The 18,740-nt window shown below is 44.7% G+C and overlaps 1 protein-coding gene across 6 annotated transcripts in view; it reads right to left on the bottom strand.

Annotated features, from left to right (window-relative positions):
• Positions 1-333: 333 nt before the first annotated feature.
• Positions 334-18,740, bottom strand: part of NCALD (neurocalcin delta) — a 247,899-nt gene continuing 229,492 nt past the window's right edge. For all 6 annotated transcript variants that reach the window (XM_068932899.1, XM_068932897.1, XM_068932898.1 and 3 more), the window contains 2 exons: positions 12,138-12,243; positions 334-10,416 (listed from right to left, as the gene is read on the bottom strand). In XM_068932899.1, the coding sequence (XP_068789000.1) occupies positions 10,319-10,416; positions 12,138-12,243 (204 nt within the window). In that variant the 3' untranslated portion in view covers positions 334-10,318. The remainder of the gene's footprint in view (positions 10,417-12,137; positions 12,244-18,740) is intronic.

Below are 18,740 nucleotides of genomic sequence, written 5' to 3'. Positions count from 1 at the left end.
GTCAGCCGGCCCCGCCGCGCCTGCCAACCCGGGGGCAGAGCACGAATCCCCAGGAAAGGCCTCGCGGGGGAAGCACGCGGGTCCGCGCTGCCTGGCACTGTCCCTCTCCCTCCCCAAGCCCCGTCGCCTCGGCAAGGGGAGCTGCCCCGGGGGCCGGCGGCGCCGCTGGCAGCGCCTCGCTCCCCGCGGGGTCCGGCCGGCGGGGACGGGATGCTGCGTAACGCGGGCGGCGACGGTGGCGGATGCTCGCCCGAGGTCTGCCCGCCGGACCGCGGGGGTAAATAACGCTTTCGGGCGGCAGCGTGAACAGAGCACCGGCGCGTGGCACGCAGCTAGCTGCAGCAGAATATTTATTAGTAGGAAAGAACATTTAGGGGGTTTCAGTGGGAGAATTTGTTTGACCCTTCGGTATCCACCGTACATTGGTTTTCATCAAGGTTGTTCAAGGTAACATATTCATGTAAGAAAACAAAATAATTCATATTTAGGTGCAATCAGTAATTCCAGTATGAAAAAGCACCATGTCACAAAACAGTTTACAATACAAAATTCTTCAAAATCTAACATTTAAAAACAATATTTGTTCAACAGTAATAACAATACAGTAAAAAAATTCTTATTTCCCTTCAAACAATACTGCTTATATATTTTGGCACTGAAAAAAACTATCAATCACAGACGCGCCTTTTTAATCACACAACGATGTTTTGTGAGTTTCTATATAACAAGGAAAAACATGCTTTGAAGTCAGTCATTTTGCTAGGTGCAGTTTGAACTGCTTTCTCCTTAAAAAAAAAAGACAAGAAAAAAATATTTGTAAGCTGCAGCATGTCATGTCTTTTGGCCCAGGACACAATTGGGAGACGCCTCAGACACAATCTCTTGAATAAGTCTGGCCTGCGCGAAACGCTGGATCCAAACACCTCTTCCCTCTCCAACCCCTCTCCGAACCTTACAAGAAAGGTAGAGCTAAACTTCCCAAATGGTCCCGTCTTTTCTGGGCTGACCCCAAATTCTCCCTACATTAAGCACCCCAATAAGATTCTCACCGCAGACTTGCAGCTCAGGCTCTTTTTCTCTTAATTGTGAATGTGTAATTGCTTTTAAATTTTAGTTGATTATTTGTGAAGTCACTTACACAAGCTGTCTCTTAAAATGTAAACCCATCAGTTTTGTCCTGACGCAGCCGATGATAGTCTCAAAGGGAGGAGAGCATGCACACGAGCGAGGCGAAGGGATGGAAAAGCTTGCCGGCGCGGCGGCGGCAGCGTGCCTGAGCGGGGGAGGCAGCCGAGAACCCCCCGCAAACTCAAGGCAGGGCGAGTGAGCCCCCGCCCCGTCCCGATCGCTTGTAACCCCGACTGCAGCCGACCGCGGTGCGGTGTGGCCCACGGCGTGCGATCAAAAAGCTTGAATCCGTGAGAGAAAAAGACAGAAAAAATAGACTTTTCAGGAAGAACTAGTTTCCGCTCAAAACTGACCCCTATCGAAATGAGAGCGCAGGTATTATACTCTACGTCAAACGACGGCATCTGTGTGCAGCTATGGCAGCCCTTTAAAAAGGCTGATTCTAGTGAACATGCATTTCTTGGTGCTATCGCTATAAGCTCAACAATAACAAAAAAAATCGTTTTAAATAGCTTTTACATCTTACATCAAAGATGCCACTACGAAAACACAATAATTAACATATTAATTAGTACAGTCTTAAAAATGCAAACCAACGCTGGTAAGACTTCCATACATTCTGCATATCGTATGTACAGAAGAGAATAGCTTCTCGAGAGGAGAGGACAAGTCATCGAGAGATCATCTTCTGGTTTTTTTTTTCTGAGTAAGTTGCATAATACAAATACATTATCAGCATAAGAAAACTTTACTCTGACACTAAGAATTCAAAGAAGGTCCTAATTAGAAGTTGATAGAAGGGCAAATGATGTGCGTGCTGAGGGGCACAAAGCACATACACAACCCTCCACCAAATTCACTATCTCCTCTTTGACTCGACCATCTACTTTCATTTTCCAGGGGTGGCGGGTGGCAGGGTGGGGTGGGGGATAACACGTCATGCTGCAGGCACACGTTCCTAACACACGTTCCTAAAGCATGCAACAGCACGGAGACAAATCCTGAGAGCTGCCCTCAGTCTTTCTGAAGGCAAATCGCTCTTCGATGGCATTTCCAGTGGGTTTTGCCCGGCTAAGAACTGGCTGGAGACTCAGAATATCTATCACCATGTGAGTTTACAACAGAACTGGGGAGAAAAATTAACACGTCACAATTGCTATAGGTAATTATACACAGGACAGTAACAATTCTAGACAGCCATAAGAAAGCTATACAGACCAGATTCATTTAATTAATATTTGTCCCTCTCCTTTGTGATTTGCAAAAGTCTTTCTTAGGATATGTAGGTTTGCTTAAAAAGCATTAATCTAGAGAGGTATCTAATTTTGCCAAGAGACAGGATATGCTGAACTCCATGCTGCTGCACTCAGTCTGCCCTTGGTAGCTTGTTAAAAAGCACATTTAGTATCTCTACTCTGCAATGTAGAAACAGCTTAGGGGAACACAGGCAAGAATAATCTCTTTGTGGAGTCATCATGAACTTCAAAGGGAATTGGGTACTTAGAGTCCCTTCAGCTTTTGACCATGGTGTATTCCAATTTATTAGTCTCTACAGCATCAAAAGTATCTGTCCCAATTTACACAAACAAGTCTATAACTATTTCCTTCTGCATCTATCATGTCATCTACTGGGCAACAATTAAAAATCAAAAAATATCAAGTATTCTGTCAAAAGAGGACAATATTGGTCACCTCTAGTTCAAGAGCAAAATAGAACTGAATGTACAAATGTCAAATGTAAGACCTCTTGGATGAAGTTGAAGTGAGCAAGTGGAAGAAATAAGCATATTGAAATGCAATCCAAGTTTCCCTTTGCAGGAAATGTGCAGACAAATATGATCCCCAACTTAATGAAGCACTTCATTTTTACTAGGCACGGTGAGGCCACCTCTAGAGTAGTTGCTCAGGCAAATCTGCTCTCAGGATCACTGGGACTTTGCTAGCACATCAGCTAAAAGACCAGCAGGACTGAATCTAAGAGAAGCCAAAAAAAAGAAAAAAAAACCACAACTAAAACATGAATAAGAAAATCAAACAGAAAAAAACAACCAAACATGATCTTCTAAAGCATTCAAATGACTAACACAAAGGCTTCCCTAGATCATTATCAGATCAAAACTCTGGTTTCGGTTTTTTATTCCAGATACCAAGAAAACTGTTTGGCTGCCTTGGAAACAGGAATAAACTAACGACAAGCGATAAAGAGGTGATTGTGTCAGGGAACTCTGAGTTCTTCCTCAGATAAGTGTGTAGGATCCATTAATCCTCCCTTTGCGTGCAGTCAATTAACAGAAGAAATAAAGCTTAGAATTTAAGAGGCTTTTCTCAGGTGGGTTCACTAATCATTGTCATCCATTTCAGTGGGGGAATGTGAAGCCAACTCTGAATATCGTAGAAACCCCTGTTCCCAGGGCAGAGAAAACCAGAGATCATCCCCTTCACATGTGTTTTTGATAGATGGCTGGAAGAGTGTCAGCCCGACATTGCTGTGCTGGAGTGTCTCCTGGACCGTAGCAGCTGAACGCTCCAGGCAGCACTGGGGCACCACACGCTGAATGCTGAAGCATAGAAAGACATTGTTCCTGCCTGGAAAAAAATCAGTTCTCCATGGAATAAACCATGGAGAGCAGAGAACAACGCTGGTCGGGTTCAGTCTGCAGTGGATCAACAAGCGCCTATATGATAATGAAAACCACGTTGTTCCATAGGATCAATGTGTTCTAGAAATGTTTAATATTACCATTACTTAATAATAGTAAATAAATAATATGGTTGGCAAGCTACACACTGGAGGGGCAAAGGCTGGGAACCAAATCAGAAGCTGTTCCACATAAGTGTGTCAAGCCTGGCTCCTCCAGATGTCAAGGGCTTATGTTTGTTACTCATTCAGAGAGAGAGGGTAGGGATGACTACTGGAAGATGGTAACAAAGCTTCTGATGGCCTGACACCCTGAGCACCTGCCCTGGGAAAGTGAGAGCATCTTTGGTATAATATCAAGGCGAGAGGGGAAGATCTAAGACATGTCTGAACTGCACAGTAAGTGAACACAGAGGAGAGGGTGGCCATCATGTGCTTCAGGACCTGGGAACGGCTCAGCGGACTGAAAAAGATGAAACGACAGTCTTTGTGGAAGGACACAGAGTTCCCAGTCTTAGCACACCATGACTTTGTTGGGACTGGGGCAATCCATGGGGGCAAAGCAGCCCAGGAAGTCATATGGACCGAAGTGCTGTGAAGGACCTATTCTGTAATGACTATTGCTAAGGGTGACTTCCACCTTGTGAATTCAGACTTCAATCTAAAGGCAGTGATGTGACTTACAGTTTTTCATTTCTCTAATCTTTTCATATTGTTCACTACACCCCAAGCTCTTTTTTGCCTTGTTTATTGTGCATTAGTCAGCATTTTACAAGTGATATATTAATCCCAACCATACATGTTCAAATAACACTGCGACCTGTGGGAGCAAAGAGGAAATTAAATCTGTACTTCTCTCCTCCCCCCCACCCCGCCTCAAACCCTCACATCTGCACTTTTTGGCTATTACTTTTCAAGATATGCAGAGTATATCTGAAAAGCTTGTACACCTTACGCTGTGAAAATCCCCAGTCCTGAAACAACTTCTATTTCAGTATGGATAATTTGGAACCAACAGTAGCAAAAGCCAAACTGGAAAAAGGGATGCTGCTAACTGCGACGTTCAAGTAGCCAGAGATGGTTTCTGGAAGGGACTAGAAGATTCACTTTGCATCTGACTGATCATCCTACTGTTCTGCCTGTCAGAGTGATTTAACTACTTCTAGACCTCTCCTACGAGGGTCCCAGTTTCTAGTGTGACTACTTTTCATGCCAATTTACAAATCGTGGTTCTTTTTTTTTCTCCATGTGCTTAAAGCACAGCTCTTCTCCTGCCTAACATCCTATTCTTATCTTTAAAAGTTGCTGGTAAATGGTCAACCTGGGGTTCTGTGCTGTAAGTAGCTCACGCTCATTTCACATCAAACGTGCCCAATTTGCAGGTGAAGATCTTTTCACCTTCAGCAGCCTGGAAAACAGCACTGAGGCTTTGAGAATCAGATAGAGTTTTTCCTTCTTGTCTACCATGACCAGGAGGAAAGTTCCTGCAGGCAAAATTTTGCCCTCAGTCATGCTTAGGAAATGCCATCTGGTCCTCCTGCCACCCATTTGGTCAACCTCTAACTGGGACACACCAAACAGCTCTGTTTATTGTCCTTCTCTAGCAGCGTGCTTGTGCTAAAGGTGAGTATTTAAAGTGTATTTTGTCAGCATGTCTGACTCTGGATACACAGGACACAGAGCTGCTCAGTTAGAAGGTACCATTTGTGTTATAGTTCTGTCTCACATCATACCATGGGTCTGATTTATCACTGCTGCGTGTCTTTTCTCTCTGGTGCGCAGTCAAAAAAACTCTGCCGTTCAGCTCTGAGCGTTGCCTGACTCTCCGATGCTTGCCAAGTTTCTTTATGTTTCTAAGCACATTTCCTGCCCATGATGCCAAGGAAACCGACTTCCCCCACTTTAATACTGCTATGTGAGATCATATCCAGTAAGATACAGAGCAAAGAATGCATCCAAATACTTGTGCAAATGGCAGGTAAAATATTTTGCTCCCCTGGTCTTGCACCAGTTACCTAATTCCTGAGCCCAAAGACCATCTCACCACAGAAAACCAAATAAGCACCATCCGAAAGACAACAGGGGGTGCTGATGTAGTGAGAGTTTGGGAGAGGTCTCAGCCTGACCCTCCCCTTCCACGTGTTTCACTTCGTATTAGTACACCAGGCTTCCAAAGGAAACTCTTAGCACCATCAAGGATGCCTCCTTCATCCTGACCTGCTACATTGCTGATGTTGCATCTTGATCAGTGCTACTAAAAACAAGATGGTGTTTTTAAAAAGGGGAGACTGCTCGCAGCTTAGGGCATTAGTTCTGATGCAAGGGGTTCCCTTCTCACAACCACACACTCCCAGAGAGCCTGCTGCTGTTGCCGTGTTCCCCCGTTCACATGTACAGCGAGACTTACAGCCACTGCGACGTTCCCATCTCAGCTCAGTTTGCAGGTTAGGACTCAAGATCAAGTTACCACTGTTCACCAAGTTTCCATGAGTCAGCTGAGCTGTGGTAGCTGTCCCTGTATGTGCTTTCAGCCCACAGCGAATGCAAGGTGATGCAACTTAGCCTAGTCTAAGGTGAAAGAAAATTAAGCTAAGCCACCTTACCTCATGTTTGCCATGAGCTAAGAGAGCACATACAGAAAATTCCTGTGGCACAGCTCATGGAGGGGGGTGATTTATGAAGCTATGGTGACTTGGTCATGTGTGAACACTTCTTGTGCTCGTACACGCTATTTCTGCATTTAGACCTCTTCCAGCTATAGTAGTTATGCACTTAGAGCTTATTGTTTTAAGCAGCAGTATCTAGAAAATGTGGAGGTCATGCATTATAATGGAGAACAATGAAGGATGAATTGTCTCAATAATAAGGTGAAAAACCTAAAAATCCTTAAGTATAGTAAGAGGAACAGCACAACTCTGTTTACCTCAGGAACATTCACTACTGTGAACACACAGTTTCAAATACTGTCGAGATATCAATCTTTCTTCAGCTCCTCTCAAACACTAAGGGCTCACAAAAGCACATACGTGCTGGTTTTACAAAGATTGTGCTCCCCATTTCCAGTCTCAGAGCACAGTAAAACCAAGACAGGCTGCTGCAGATAGCATAAGCCACAGTCCTCACTTCACATCTTCTGCACAAGAATCTAGATCAGCCCTGGCAAGTTGACTGGGAACGCTGGGTAAATGGGGGTGGCATTTCTACTGATTAAGTCTATATGCTGGACATACTCATTCTGTTTTTGGATAACAGATGAGTCAAAGTTACCTCTTTACATGCAAGTGTTACTGGAGAATGTATCTACAGCATTGAGAGGTGATGGGAAATAGCATGTACTCCCTGCCCTCCTTCATGTATGGGGATATTTCTAATAGATCTGTTGAAAATGTTTAACTTGCTATGTTATTTTATACAGGATAAGTCATTCTGTTTTCAAAAGATTTATGAAGGCTATTATGACTGTAAATGATAATAGTAGCAAAACAGTAAATTCGAATCCAACACACTGCATAGCACTACTGTTTTGCTGATGCGAGATCTGCAGATGTTCATGTAACAAATTCAGCTATGGATCACTTTCAAAGTACATGCGGAGTCCATTTTTACAGAGATAGAAAGGAACAGTTAATAATTTAAAACAATATCAATCATCAGTGGTAGTCAGGTAAAGAATAACCTTAGTTCTCTCTGTAAATGTTTATACAATATTCTTATCTCCAGTTACGTCCTCTGCAGCTGTAGGCTAATTCTTATTCTTCTAGATTTTGTGAACTGTGGAAAGAATTACATCTCCACTGCCCCGGGGTCATAGCGCAGGTTGTGTTTTCAAACACATGTTGTAAAGTATTAACACATGAAGCAAGCCTGGCCCAAAAAGCCCAAAGCTACTGAGCTAAAACAAACTGAGAGATTAGGTTCTGGGCCAGAAATATCTTATAAAACTAAAAAGAGAGGGAATGCAGCTGCCTAAATAAAAGGTAACGTTTTAATAGTTTCAGATACATACAACTGCTTCCATAATATTAAAAAAAAGATGAAACTGCAGAAGGTATCCAAGTTCATCTTCAGTAAATGTCAGCTTTTACAGGTCTGGGCTGCTTTTGATCTAGAGGCTTGCACTTAGCCCAGAGATTAGAATTTCAGTGTTTTTAAGTAGAGCTGAGGATTCCTCTAACACATCATTTAGTCCTCCCCGCGTACTGGTGGTGACAGAGCATCCCAGGAAGTGGCTGGTGCAGCAGGACTGATTGTTTATATCTAACAAAGTGGATGTTAATCAGTGTATGTCCACTGACCTTCATGGAGCAATTCACAGCAATCTAGCCAGGTTTGTCCTACTGAAAAACAACTCTCAAAACACTAAAGAGAGAACATGGCTTTGAATATGCATGAGGTGATGGATACAGAACCTCTTCAGGCAAAACTGAAAGTTATCTTGAGGAAGTCAAGTACAGGCTTTTCTTTGAAGGAATAGATTTGTGCACAGGATGTCTAATGAAGATTAGGAAGAACTAAATAAGAAACAGCTCCATCAACTAGAAGAATTGACGTAAAATTTGCCAGTGATGTTTCTAACAGCTACAAGCATAAAGTGTTGAAATCTGATTGTGTTTGTGTGTCTGTGTTTGGGCCTCTTTTATTTTCTCACTTTCACATATACCTGCACACACCTCTGCCCAGTACTTTAATGAATTTTGCAGGAATATGTCATCAGTTGGCTCGCTGTGATCAATAGAGACAAAAGTGTGTGCCTAAAAATATTTATCACGTGCGCTTAGCCACCGATCATTTTAGTACAACTGATTAGCAATTTTGTCTTTGATTTATTCATATGTTAGTATGCTCTGCATATGAAACCTGGCAAAGCAAACTGTATTGAAAAACTAAGTGCAGGATATCTTACTTCTTAATTATTGTGCATGCTAGCTAGCATTCAACAAAAAATTATTCATAACTCAGCTACTTTTCTGTGAGTTCTAATTAGTGCTTAGCTAATCATCACGGGCAAAGCAGACTTATTTTACTTAGTTTATTTTAAATTAAGGCTACTTGGGGATTAGCATCTACAAGGTCACTTGACACAGTGCCAGCCTTGCCTCTCAGACAGCGGTTGCTCTTAACTGGCTCACCAGTTCCCAATACAATGCACTGCCTACATGGATACCTCACCCTCAGGATCACAGAGCAGACGAGCTAATGACAGATTAACTCCAATTTAGTCAGCATAATGCCTCCTGTCGCTAAAGCTTTTCCATTGCAGCAGTGCTTATAAAGTCACTAAGCAAGCCCACATACGCATACTAGCTTTGAATATAGCAACTCTGACCAAAGGATAAAATTTTGCAGCAGCAAATTTCAGAACTCCTGCATCTAGGCGAAAAGATAAACATTCAACATTTCTCTCAGAGCTGATCTTTTTTTTTTGTTGTTTTAATTTTTATATATATAAATATACCATAAAGCGTACCATTTCCTTGTTTCAGTACAGATTTTTGAACTTTACTAAAATAAATGAAATATAAACGCTACAATTTTATGCTTAAAACAAGTTTTGATGATAGCCTTCCTCTAAGAGCCGGCCCAGAAACTGCATTAACTACATGGAGAGAGACAAAAACACCCCCAAAACTTTGCACTACACAAGAGCATTCAGAACAGCAGATTTGCCTCAGATTTAGCTGCTTGCAGGTGTTGCGTTATTTACTCAGTTGAATGCTCGCTCTCCTTAGTAGAAACTGCTTCATTACTAACCTGAAAATTTCACATTCAACATGTATCTCCCTTAAATTCATTGTCAATACCCAGTTCTCAATATCCATGTCTGCCTTTGCTGATCCCAAACGGCTGGAGGTATCGTCTGTTGTGGATTTTGGGATCAGGATTGCAAATTGCTGAATTTTCAGATAAAGCCACGTGAAATCAACCATTGTAAACCTAGTAAGACTGTTGATCTTTGTTTTTTCCTTCTCCTTCACAACCTTGAAAATGTTCACAGCCTTGAAACAACGAGGCATAGGAGCAGGGGTGCGGACAATACAGTCCTCACCAGCTTTGCACATTCATACTTCTTCGTGATCCTGTCTTTGAGCTTAACTGGTGCCTCCTGGGTAGGAAACAGAGGTGCCCGATGAACTCTGCCCCTGCCGTAACCCTTTTGCTTCAATCTCTACTACACTTTCAGGTGCTGTGGGTGAGTATTCAGCTACTAAAGCAGCAATCTAGAATCTGTCAATATGTCTTGCTGCCATGGGTTTTGTGGTTGTTTTTTTTTCCTTTGCATTGCATACTTTCCAAAACAGACACGTTAAAACAAAAACAAAATGAAATCTTTAAAACAATGATAACGCCACAATAGCTGTTTAAAACAGTACTGCCCATGCTCTGGACAAATCATTAAGAGCAATTCAGCATTCTTATAATTAATCCACAACAAAAGAAGCTATAAGATGCCACAAAAGAAGGCATAATTGGCCATACAGAGGCAACACTACCATGAATGTTGTTTGGCAAGGAAAAAAAAAAGCAGATACATAATTCATCCAAAGAACGGGTTCAGAATTGCCCGGCGCTGCTGGGGTCGCACTGCAGGAGGCGGACGATTGACGGGTCGCTCTTGGCGCCTCGGATGAACTCCTCCAGGGAGAGCTTTCCTGCAAGAGAAACACACGTCGGCTCAGGGCGCGTGCTCCCTCTCCGCGCACCTGCCCAGCCTCCCGGCGCGCACCGCGGACGGAAAGCCACAGAGCACGAGGAAAAACCCCTGGGAAAACACAACGGTTTGCTGACCTGCGTGGGAGCCCCGCGCGAACGGGGCTACCGTTCCCGCAGCGCCGCCTTTCCACCCGGCTGGGGCAGGCAGGCTCCCGGTGCCTTTCCTCAGCGCTCCCCCCACATCGCTTTCCTGGCGGTGTCCGAAGAAGCTGCAGAGGTGGCACTGTCCCCACAGCCCCCTGCCAGGGGCGAAGGCTCAGCTTGGGGCGAGCGCTCAAGCCCGAGTCAGGGCTCCCGACATCCCCCTGCAGCCTGGGCTGCAGCACGTGGCCCCCACCTCCGCCAGAGACCAGCCCTCCGCTCCAGCATTTCCCTTCGTTCGATAATTTCATGAGGTTTTATGAGGATGGAAATCAACTTCAGTAAAGCACTGAGAAGACAAATTGTATAGCAGAAGTACAGAGTGGTTTTGTTTGCTTTCATTCAACAGCCGCCTCTCCAGGTAAGAGCTGAGACTTGTGATCTCCAAAAAGCATTTTGGAAAAGCCTCAGATCCAGGACACTGGCACATCCATACCCTGCTCCTCTGTGGACAGTGTTGGGCATTTATCACAAGATTTCTGTTCTCCAACGTTAACTTCATTAATTGTCAGGAAAAAAAGATAATTTTAGGAAAAAAAAAACCCTGTTGCGGGTGCCTAAGCCATGTTCCTCAAGCAGCGCACAGCCCGACCAGCTGCAAATTATTTTACCTCAGTTTGGCTGCTTTCACAGAGCGGCAGCCACTGCTTATTTTCCTTCTTAAAAAAAAAAAAAAGCAACGGCCTGAAATATGAACCGGGAGATAAGGCTGTCAGTTTGCACGCAGGCTCTTGGTGAGCTGCATAATTAGCGGGTGTAATCTAAAGCTTTTCTTTGCCTCCCAAGTTGATGAATGTTTCAAGACTGCTTGAAAGCCCGAGAGCGGTGCTTAAGCCAGCGCCATGAAGAAGCAAGTAAACATTTAGCCCGCCATTTATAATAAGGTAATGACACGATGGAAGAACCCTCCTGAGGAGCAGCCCTTTCCCAGTTTCCCGTCCCCATAACTCCCTCCCCACCCGCTTTTCTTAACCTGCTAATGGCACTTCCTATTTATTTGCACGACACTCCAGAAATTCTGACCCGGGTGTTCAGGGATGGTTGAGACAAGGCCAGCAAGCGCAGGAAAACGGCCTTTCTCCTCGATGCGGGGCTGCTTTTCCTGGCGTTAGAGCGGGCGGCAGGGCTGCCGGCTCCCCAGGGGTCCCTGCGCGCTGCTGTGGCACCACCTCCCAACGGAGGGGCTGTACCAGGATCTGTCCGGGCAGCTCAGGCCCCCGCGGCACCTCCGTCCCCAGAAGACACCCCTGGCCACAGCCTGCTCCTCTTCCTCTCCCCATGTCCTCCCACCCGGCTGAGGTGCATCCCTGTGGGCCCCCCTGCTCCCGTAGGCCCCAGGGGTGACAACTCCTCCTCCGCTTGTGGCAGTCATCTCCACCGTGGCTCTGCTTGGAAGGATGCAGGAGGTTTAGTCTGGCTCAGAGGGAGCCCCTACAGGCACATGAAGTGGCCAGGGCACCTCCTGCCTCCCTGTCCCCTGGGCAGGCGCGTGTTCCCCAGCACCTGATGGCAAGCCTACCGTCACGGTTGGTGTCCATCTGGCGGAAGATCTTCTCTGTCCTTTTCTCTGGTGTCGACTCATCTTCCGGCATCTTCATGACAGAAGAAACCATCTTATAGATTGCCTATGTGATACGATAGGAGCAAAGAGCTGGTAAGAAGTACATTGTCTTATTGTGGTGATGTGATTATTATGTGGTGAAAGAAACAAGTAGAAAATATCCTAGGAACATCAGCCTCAATCTGCTCTCCAGACTCCCTATGGGAATCTACTGGCACCAATACATACAGTTGCTCTCTTCAGTGGGATATTTATTTATGAAATAATGTGTTTCCTTATTTAGTCACCATTGAACACCATCTGGATTTGGAGTGAGGTTACATTTTTCCTTATTAAAATACTCTCCAGATTAGTTTATCACTTTTACAGCATATTAGGTCCTCACACCTGCCACTACTTGGGGAAACAGTAAGACAAATAAAACTCCGTCCTACCCTGCCATGTACTTAGCGCTTCAGCCACCGTCAGCTGGTTTCACTGGCTCAGTCTTCACTCTTCCTTCCCCTTACCTCATGTTTGCTTTCCCTCCATCCGCTTTCTGCCTGCTGGGAGGGCAGTGACTCACTCCCTAATTTTGCAGCATCTGGCATATAGTGAAGACTTGACCAACAATAAGGTGGTCTTTTCCTTTACGATTTATGTGTGTACACAACTAAAAAAAAACCCCATTCACAATTTGTTCCACAGAGAGCAGATGTTCTAATCCCTGATAAAGCTGGTGCCACCCATAGCTATTCTTTGTACAGACAAATCCATTAGTCATGTGTGGTATTAGCCACCCTTAAAAGAGAGGCAATGTTAATTTTAAAACAAGAGACAGTAATGGTCTCTGAATGGGTTATCCAAACATTGCCTGCAAATGAGAGCACGCAGAACAAGCAAACTGGTGTTTTGCCTAGGAAATAGTTTTACAGTGCCACGTAGAGCATCCAGATTAGCTGGGACAACAGAAGCAGTCAAACTGCTGTAGTGTGGTGGCCTTGGTGGAGCCTCAGCCACTTTGAGAGGCAGACATATTAGCCCAAGGCAGCACTGCCCTCATCTGACCAGCTCCTTCTGATGGTCGTTCCAGCTCATTAGGCTCTAGCTAACCGGCACCGCACCGGGCAGCCAGCTTGCCCTCCACTCCTCATCTGTAGATGTGGAACGCTTTTTTCCACGTATTCAAATACATGTTTCCCCCCAACACAGTGTCTGCAGCAGTCAGTTGACAACTTACTCCAGGCATCACTACTTCAGCTATTTCTTCTCTGCTTTTTCTTCTCCTGCTTTGGGATGCTCTATTCTTGGCCGAGGCCCAAGATCACTCTCGTTACCTCCACTGTCTATCTTTCCCAGTCATGAAAGCACTCTACCTTGCCTGTTCTAATCATCTGGCCCAGGGGTCCCAAAGGGACTGCTCCTGGAGCATGGCAACACAGACTGAGCAGCTGGAGGATGCTGTTAGATGACACAGACTTTTTACACTCGCACTAGTGAGCATCCTCTTCCTCAGCCATCTCACTGGCTTCTCTTCTGTCAGCAGAACCAGCTCACCTTTCAGATCTCCTAGCCTTTAAATAACTTGAAGCACTACACCCAGAGAAAGGCATCTATCTGTTTAATTAAATATTCATCACTTATGCTCAATACAGTCAAACATCTGCTCCCTCAGTTATGCCAGTAATGCTGTGGCCACAGATTTCCTGGTCTGCCTTCCAGTAATTCTGTAACGCTGGCTAGAGAACCAAATAGAAGAACAGAAGAGAACACTTCAATATGAACAATTGCTGGCTGAATGGAAAAGCGATGGGCACCCATTTAACCACCATCAGCGTGATTTGCACTGTCGGAGTGCCCACACGCTCCCCAAAGAATTAGCATGTATTACAGTATTATGCAGTCTCTTAAAACAGAGATAGATGCTGTCCACACAACACTGATTGAATAGCCAGGAGAAGGGACAAATATGCCAGCAAATTAACATAGGGATGAGGGAGCTGGTGGAAGGAGGGAACAGGGAAAGGAAAAAAAGGAGAGGATGGACAGTCAGAATTTACACCTGCCGCATCCTGGTCAGCAGGCAAGACTTGCAGGGGTTAGAGTAGAGATGAGGTTTATAAATCTGCCAGTGTTCAAGCATCTCCTGTCTGGCTTTTGTGTGGCATAGGAGGAAGGGTGGAGGGGTCATTCCCCCACTCTGGGTGAGAGGACTGCAAAGCACTGAATCCGTATTGAAAGTGTGGGAGAGATGCCATGGACTAGGAGTGCAGTCATGTTTGCTCTGATCAAAGTAACCATAGTAAGAATATGCAGATTTTTAGGACAAAAAAAAATTGTTTCAACATGACTTCATCCTACAGGGTCCTTTTCACAGAGGCGTGTGAAGGGAATAACAGATGAGATATTCTAGGAAAGCCAGATGGGAATAACATAGTAAACGTTCTTTTCATACTGAAAATGATTACTCTGGACAAATTCTTATGGCCTTACTCAGAAGTTCAGTGGGAAGTTTTGCCAAAGTAAAAGCCAGCTAAAGCTGATTAAGAAACTTGGGACTTGCCCCATATTAATTCAGTGAGCTACACTAAGGTCTTTATTGTATGTTTAAAAGAGAAAGCATTCAAAGGAAGCAGGTTTCATGCAGTAACAAGATGGAGTTGCTTGAAAGTGGCTAACCCTGGCCTATATAACCTGGGAACAAAAGGCTGCAGAGGCTCTGGAGAGCTTTCTCCACTCCACATGGTACAGAACTCCTTGGGCTGACACCACCTGGATGGAAAGCCATTAGTGCCCCAAAGGCACTAAGAAGGAGAAGGTATGGAGCAGTTCATCAGCAGAGTTGCCCAGAGTCAGGGCGGCCTTCCAGAGTCAAGTGGACTTCCATCAGGAGAGCCTGATACAGCTCCCTGAAGCCCCTCAGCGTCACCAAGACATTGCGCCTTAGGAGCCCTGTGTGTGCCACTGGGGCAAGCATAGACTCCAGCTTCATCTACGACTGGCTGATTCCCTGCTGAGCTCTCCCCTGTGTTTTTCCACCTACTTTTGCATGAACAGGGATGGATGATTTAGTGCAAATTTCACTCCTTTGCACCCATTCACCCCTGTTTTGCTCCCAGCTGCTTTCCAGTGTGGAATTCATGCCACTCCGTTTGCCATTGCTGAACTTGGTCCCAAAACCTTTGTGGAGGCTGCACTTTCTTGCTATACTTGGCAAAATATCAAGGAGCTACTTATGGTGATGGCAGTGATGACAGCACAAATTTTGAGGTAATTCTTTTTACTCTGCGGAAATAAAATGGAAGAATCTTGACAGCTAAAATGGTCTCATGAAGAGAATAACTGGCCTGAAAAAATTGCTCTCCTCTCCATCGCATGGGGATTTTTGATACTGTCCTTACTGAGAGCCATATCAGCTTCTGTTTCTTTCCCAGATCAGCTTCTGTTTCTTCCTGACTTACAAATAAGATAGCCCTGTGAAAGAAACTGAGTGTGCTGTGTTTGTATTAAACTGAAAGTGCTATTCTCATCTCTTGGCTCAATATTCTTAAGGTGCCTTATGCTTCCACATTGTAATAAAATGTACCCTTAGCACTAAGTTCTATCTATTTTAACTTATTTTAAGAAAATCTTGCCAAATATGTCTCATTTCAGCAAGAGGAACAAACACAAATCTTCTAGCTAGTTCTCATCTATTTTTGAGTTGCCTGGGCTATTTAGATTATGGGTAAACAGATGAGAGACATGGAAAGCATTTCTAGAGAACAGTCGGAGAAGATCTATGGCAAGGTCTGGCAGGAGAGCAGCCTACAAAGACTTCCCACAGTACTCTGCAGAGGTGCTGTGTCTGGTAGGTGTAACACTATCCCATGGACTTTCTCTCATTAGGCTCTGTGAGGCACAACAGTGAGTCCAGCACTAATATCCTTCATGTTACGTGGTCCTCCAGACTGTACTGCCATCCATACATGTCGATGGTTCATGTATTTCTCTAAGCAGAACTTTGGGGAGACTTGTCTAAAGGAAGGTCATGTGCAGGCCCTTTGGATGATGAGTCCATGACAGGCTACAAGCATGTGGTAAACAGTACTATGATTTACAGAGCTTAAAGGAATGCAGGCGCTGTGCCTGCTAACCTGTTCTTTTGCAGAGAAAATGGGCTTCAGAAAGCTGCTATTGACCATTCATGCTCAGCTCCCTGGCAGCTGGCCAGTTACAAAGGCTCCTGCGGCAGAGGAACCTCAAAGTATCCTTGGGTGACTCAGGAGGGGTCCCACTGGATTGCCACACATGGCGTGTGCTGAGATCGTGGGCTCTGCAGCCACTCTTGGACAGATAGGAGCACTGCTGCACATGGTGCTCATCAACTCAGCAGCCTGAAACTCTACTACAAAAGAGGACCCTGGCCCAATGTTTATTAACTGGTATTGGGGCTAAATCAGTCATTTGCCTGACAGTGGGAGGGAGTGATGATGTCCCAGAATAGCCTGCAAACAGCTTCTGATGTTGTCTACAAATTCTTAAGCCCCGATTTCATGCTAGTGCTAGGACCTTCTTTCCCTCATCTTAACCCAATAGCTCTCTGGTTTCAGTGTTGTCGCTGCCACTGTTACCAGCAAACACCTTGCAATGTTGAGCAAGAGTGCAAAGCCTTCACTGCCAGCAGCAATGTTAGATTAGACCAGAGCAGGAGAGAGGAAATGCAAGTAGCCATCAACATGAGAGTGAAAATGGCTACAGAGAAATGACTTTTAAAGCACAAAGAAACGCAGACTGGAAAACAAGAAATGCACATTCTGCCTCTACGTCTTTTTCAGATACAGTAATCCCAGGAGCACCATGGAACAATAATAGGGGCAGCATTTTTCAGTGAAGCTATGACTTTTAAATTGATGGTACTTCTTTTAGCATTCATTTTGATGTACTGTCACATGCAAAAATCTTGATGAAAACATAATAAATCCTACTATATCAATATGCAAATGTATGCTAGATAAGAGACTTGTAATAGGTTCCTGTGAGACTTATATCAGAGATATGAGAGTTCTATTTTTCCTTATCAGAAAGATTGTGACAGATAAGGGCCCCCAGGAACACATTTGAAACAGAACCCTGTCTTTCCATAATCAAAAATAATCATCTTTGGTAAGTGAAAATGATAATTGTTAGCTGTTTTTTAAGTACATCTACTCACTATACATCAAGGGAACCTGCAAATAAAGCAGGAAAATATCTTCTTTTAGTTTAGCTTCACATTATCAGGCAAACATGGTTCCAGACACTCTGCAACAAATCTTACCCCACTGAGAGGAGCTATGGGTGGCAAGTGCAATACAGGAGGATCAGTATGACCATTAAAAACTGAAAGAACAGGGTGAGGTCTACAAAGCGAATTGCCTCATGAGAAGCTCCGCCACACAAAGGGCAGCTTTTGTGCCTGGACTGATGGTCTATGGTACAGAGGTGACTGCTGTTCAGGCCTGTGAGCCTGTTTACATCCATAATCAATTTTTATATTGATTCCTTAAAAATTTTGGGTGAGATTAAGTTTGAGAAAGCATAGTTCAATAGAGACTCAGGTGCATTCTGAAAGGAAGTGAGAGCCAAACCTCCTCCCAAGAAGTGCAGTGCTAGAAAAGAGGGCTAGAGAGCAACATGTGCCTGCCATGCGATGTGAATGCAGCCACAGAGCGAGAGAAAGTCTCTCCGGTGCTGCAGCTGTGCAGCGAGGGAGCAGAAAGGACAAGCGGGCTGGAGGGTCCGCTTGGAAGGAGAGAAGAGAGGTGGCTGTCTGTTACAGTTTGAGAAAGGGCTCAAGGGCCACTCAGATCTGACACTGGTCAAATTCCTCTGATCCTGAGTTTCTCTGACTCCCAGTGAGTTCTTGGACTCACAGCTATCTTACGTTTTGTCATTTTGCCCATCCACTGAGTGAGCCTTGAGAAAAAAGCATTTGAAAACTCACATCAAGCAATGCACACAAATGGGAGAACACATCAGTCAGCTTGCGTGCATGCAGTAACCCACATGGCCCCATGTGACCCTCATATGTCCATTTGATTTTTCTCCTTTTGACCACAAAGAATACAATTTCAGAAAGATTAAACAAAAAGATTGCTTCCATCAAGTGTCCCAAATTGACAAAATATAGCCCTACACTGATCCCGAAGCTGCGCCGTCATTTCATGATGACATCATGGCTGTAATGGATGATGCTACAAGTTGGTACCAACAGGACTAAATAGGAGGTAGAGCATGTCAGCATCTAAACAAGCTGGTGAGCAGATCTGTGGTAAATGGAAAAAACAGCTGTGTTTCCTTGCTTGGATCACTACAGAGAATCCAGCCATCAACCTTTTCATTAGATTTGACATGAGTTGTGGTCTGGTTCACCATGTTTGCAAATCTTTTCAGCTCAGGGGTTCATATTGCTGTTCAGAACCTAGGCCTTCCCTGACTAAGGGCCCTGTGGTCTTTGGGGCCCCTCCTCAGGCTGAGGAACAGTCACTTACTTCGGTTGGGCTCCCTTGTGTTTTCTTTGGGCTACGTTAGCTCTTATGGCATTCTCTTTATTTTTTTCAT

Source organism: Struthio camelus, chromosome 2 (genome assembly GCF_040807025.1).
Source record: "Struthio camelus isolate bStrCam1 chromosome 2, bStrCam1.hap1, whole genome shotgun sequence".
In the NCBI taxonomy this organism is placed as follows: domain Eukaryota; kingdom Metazoa; phylum Chordata; class Aves; order Struthioniformes; family Struthionidae; genus Struthio; species Struthio camelus.
The sequence above is the reverse complement of the archived record's forward strand: the minus strand, read 5'-3'. Positions and strand labels throughout refer to the sequence as shown.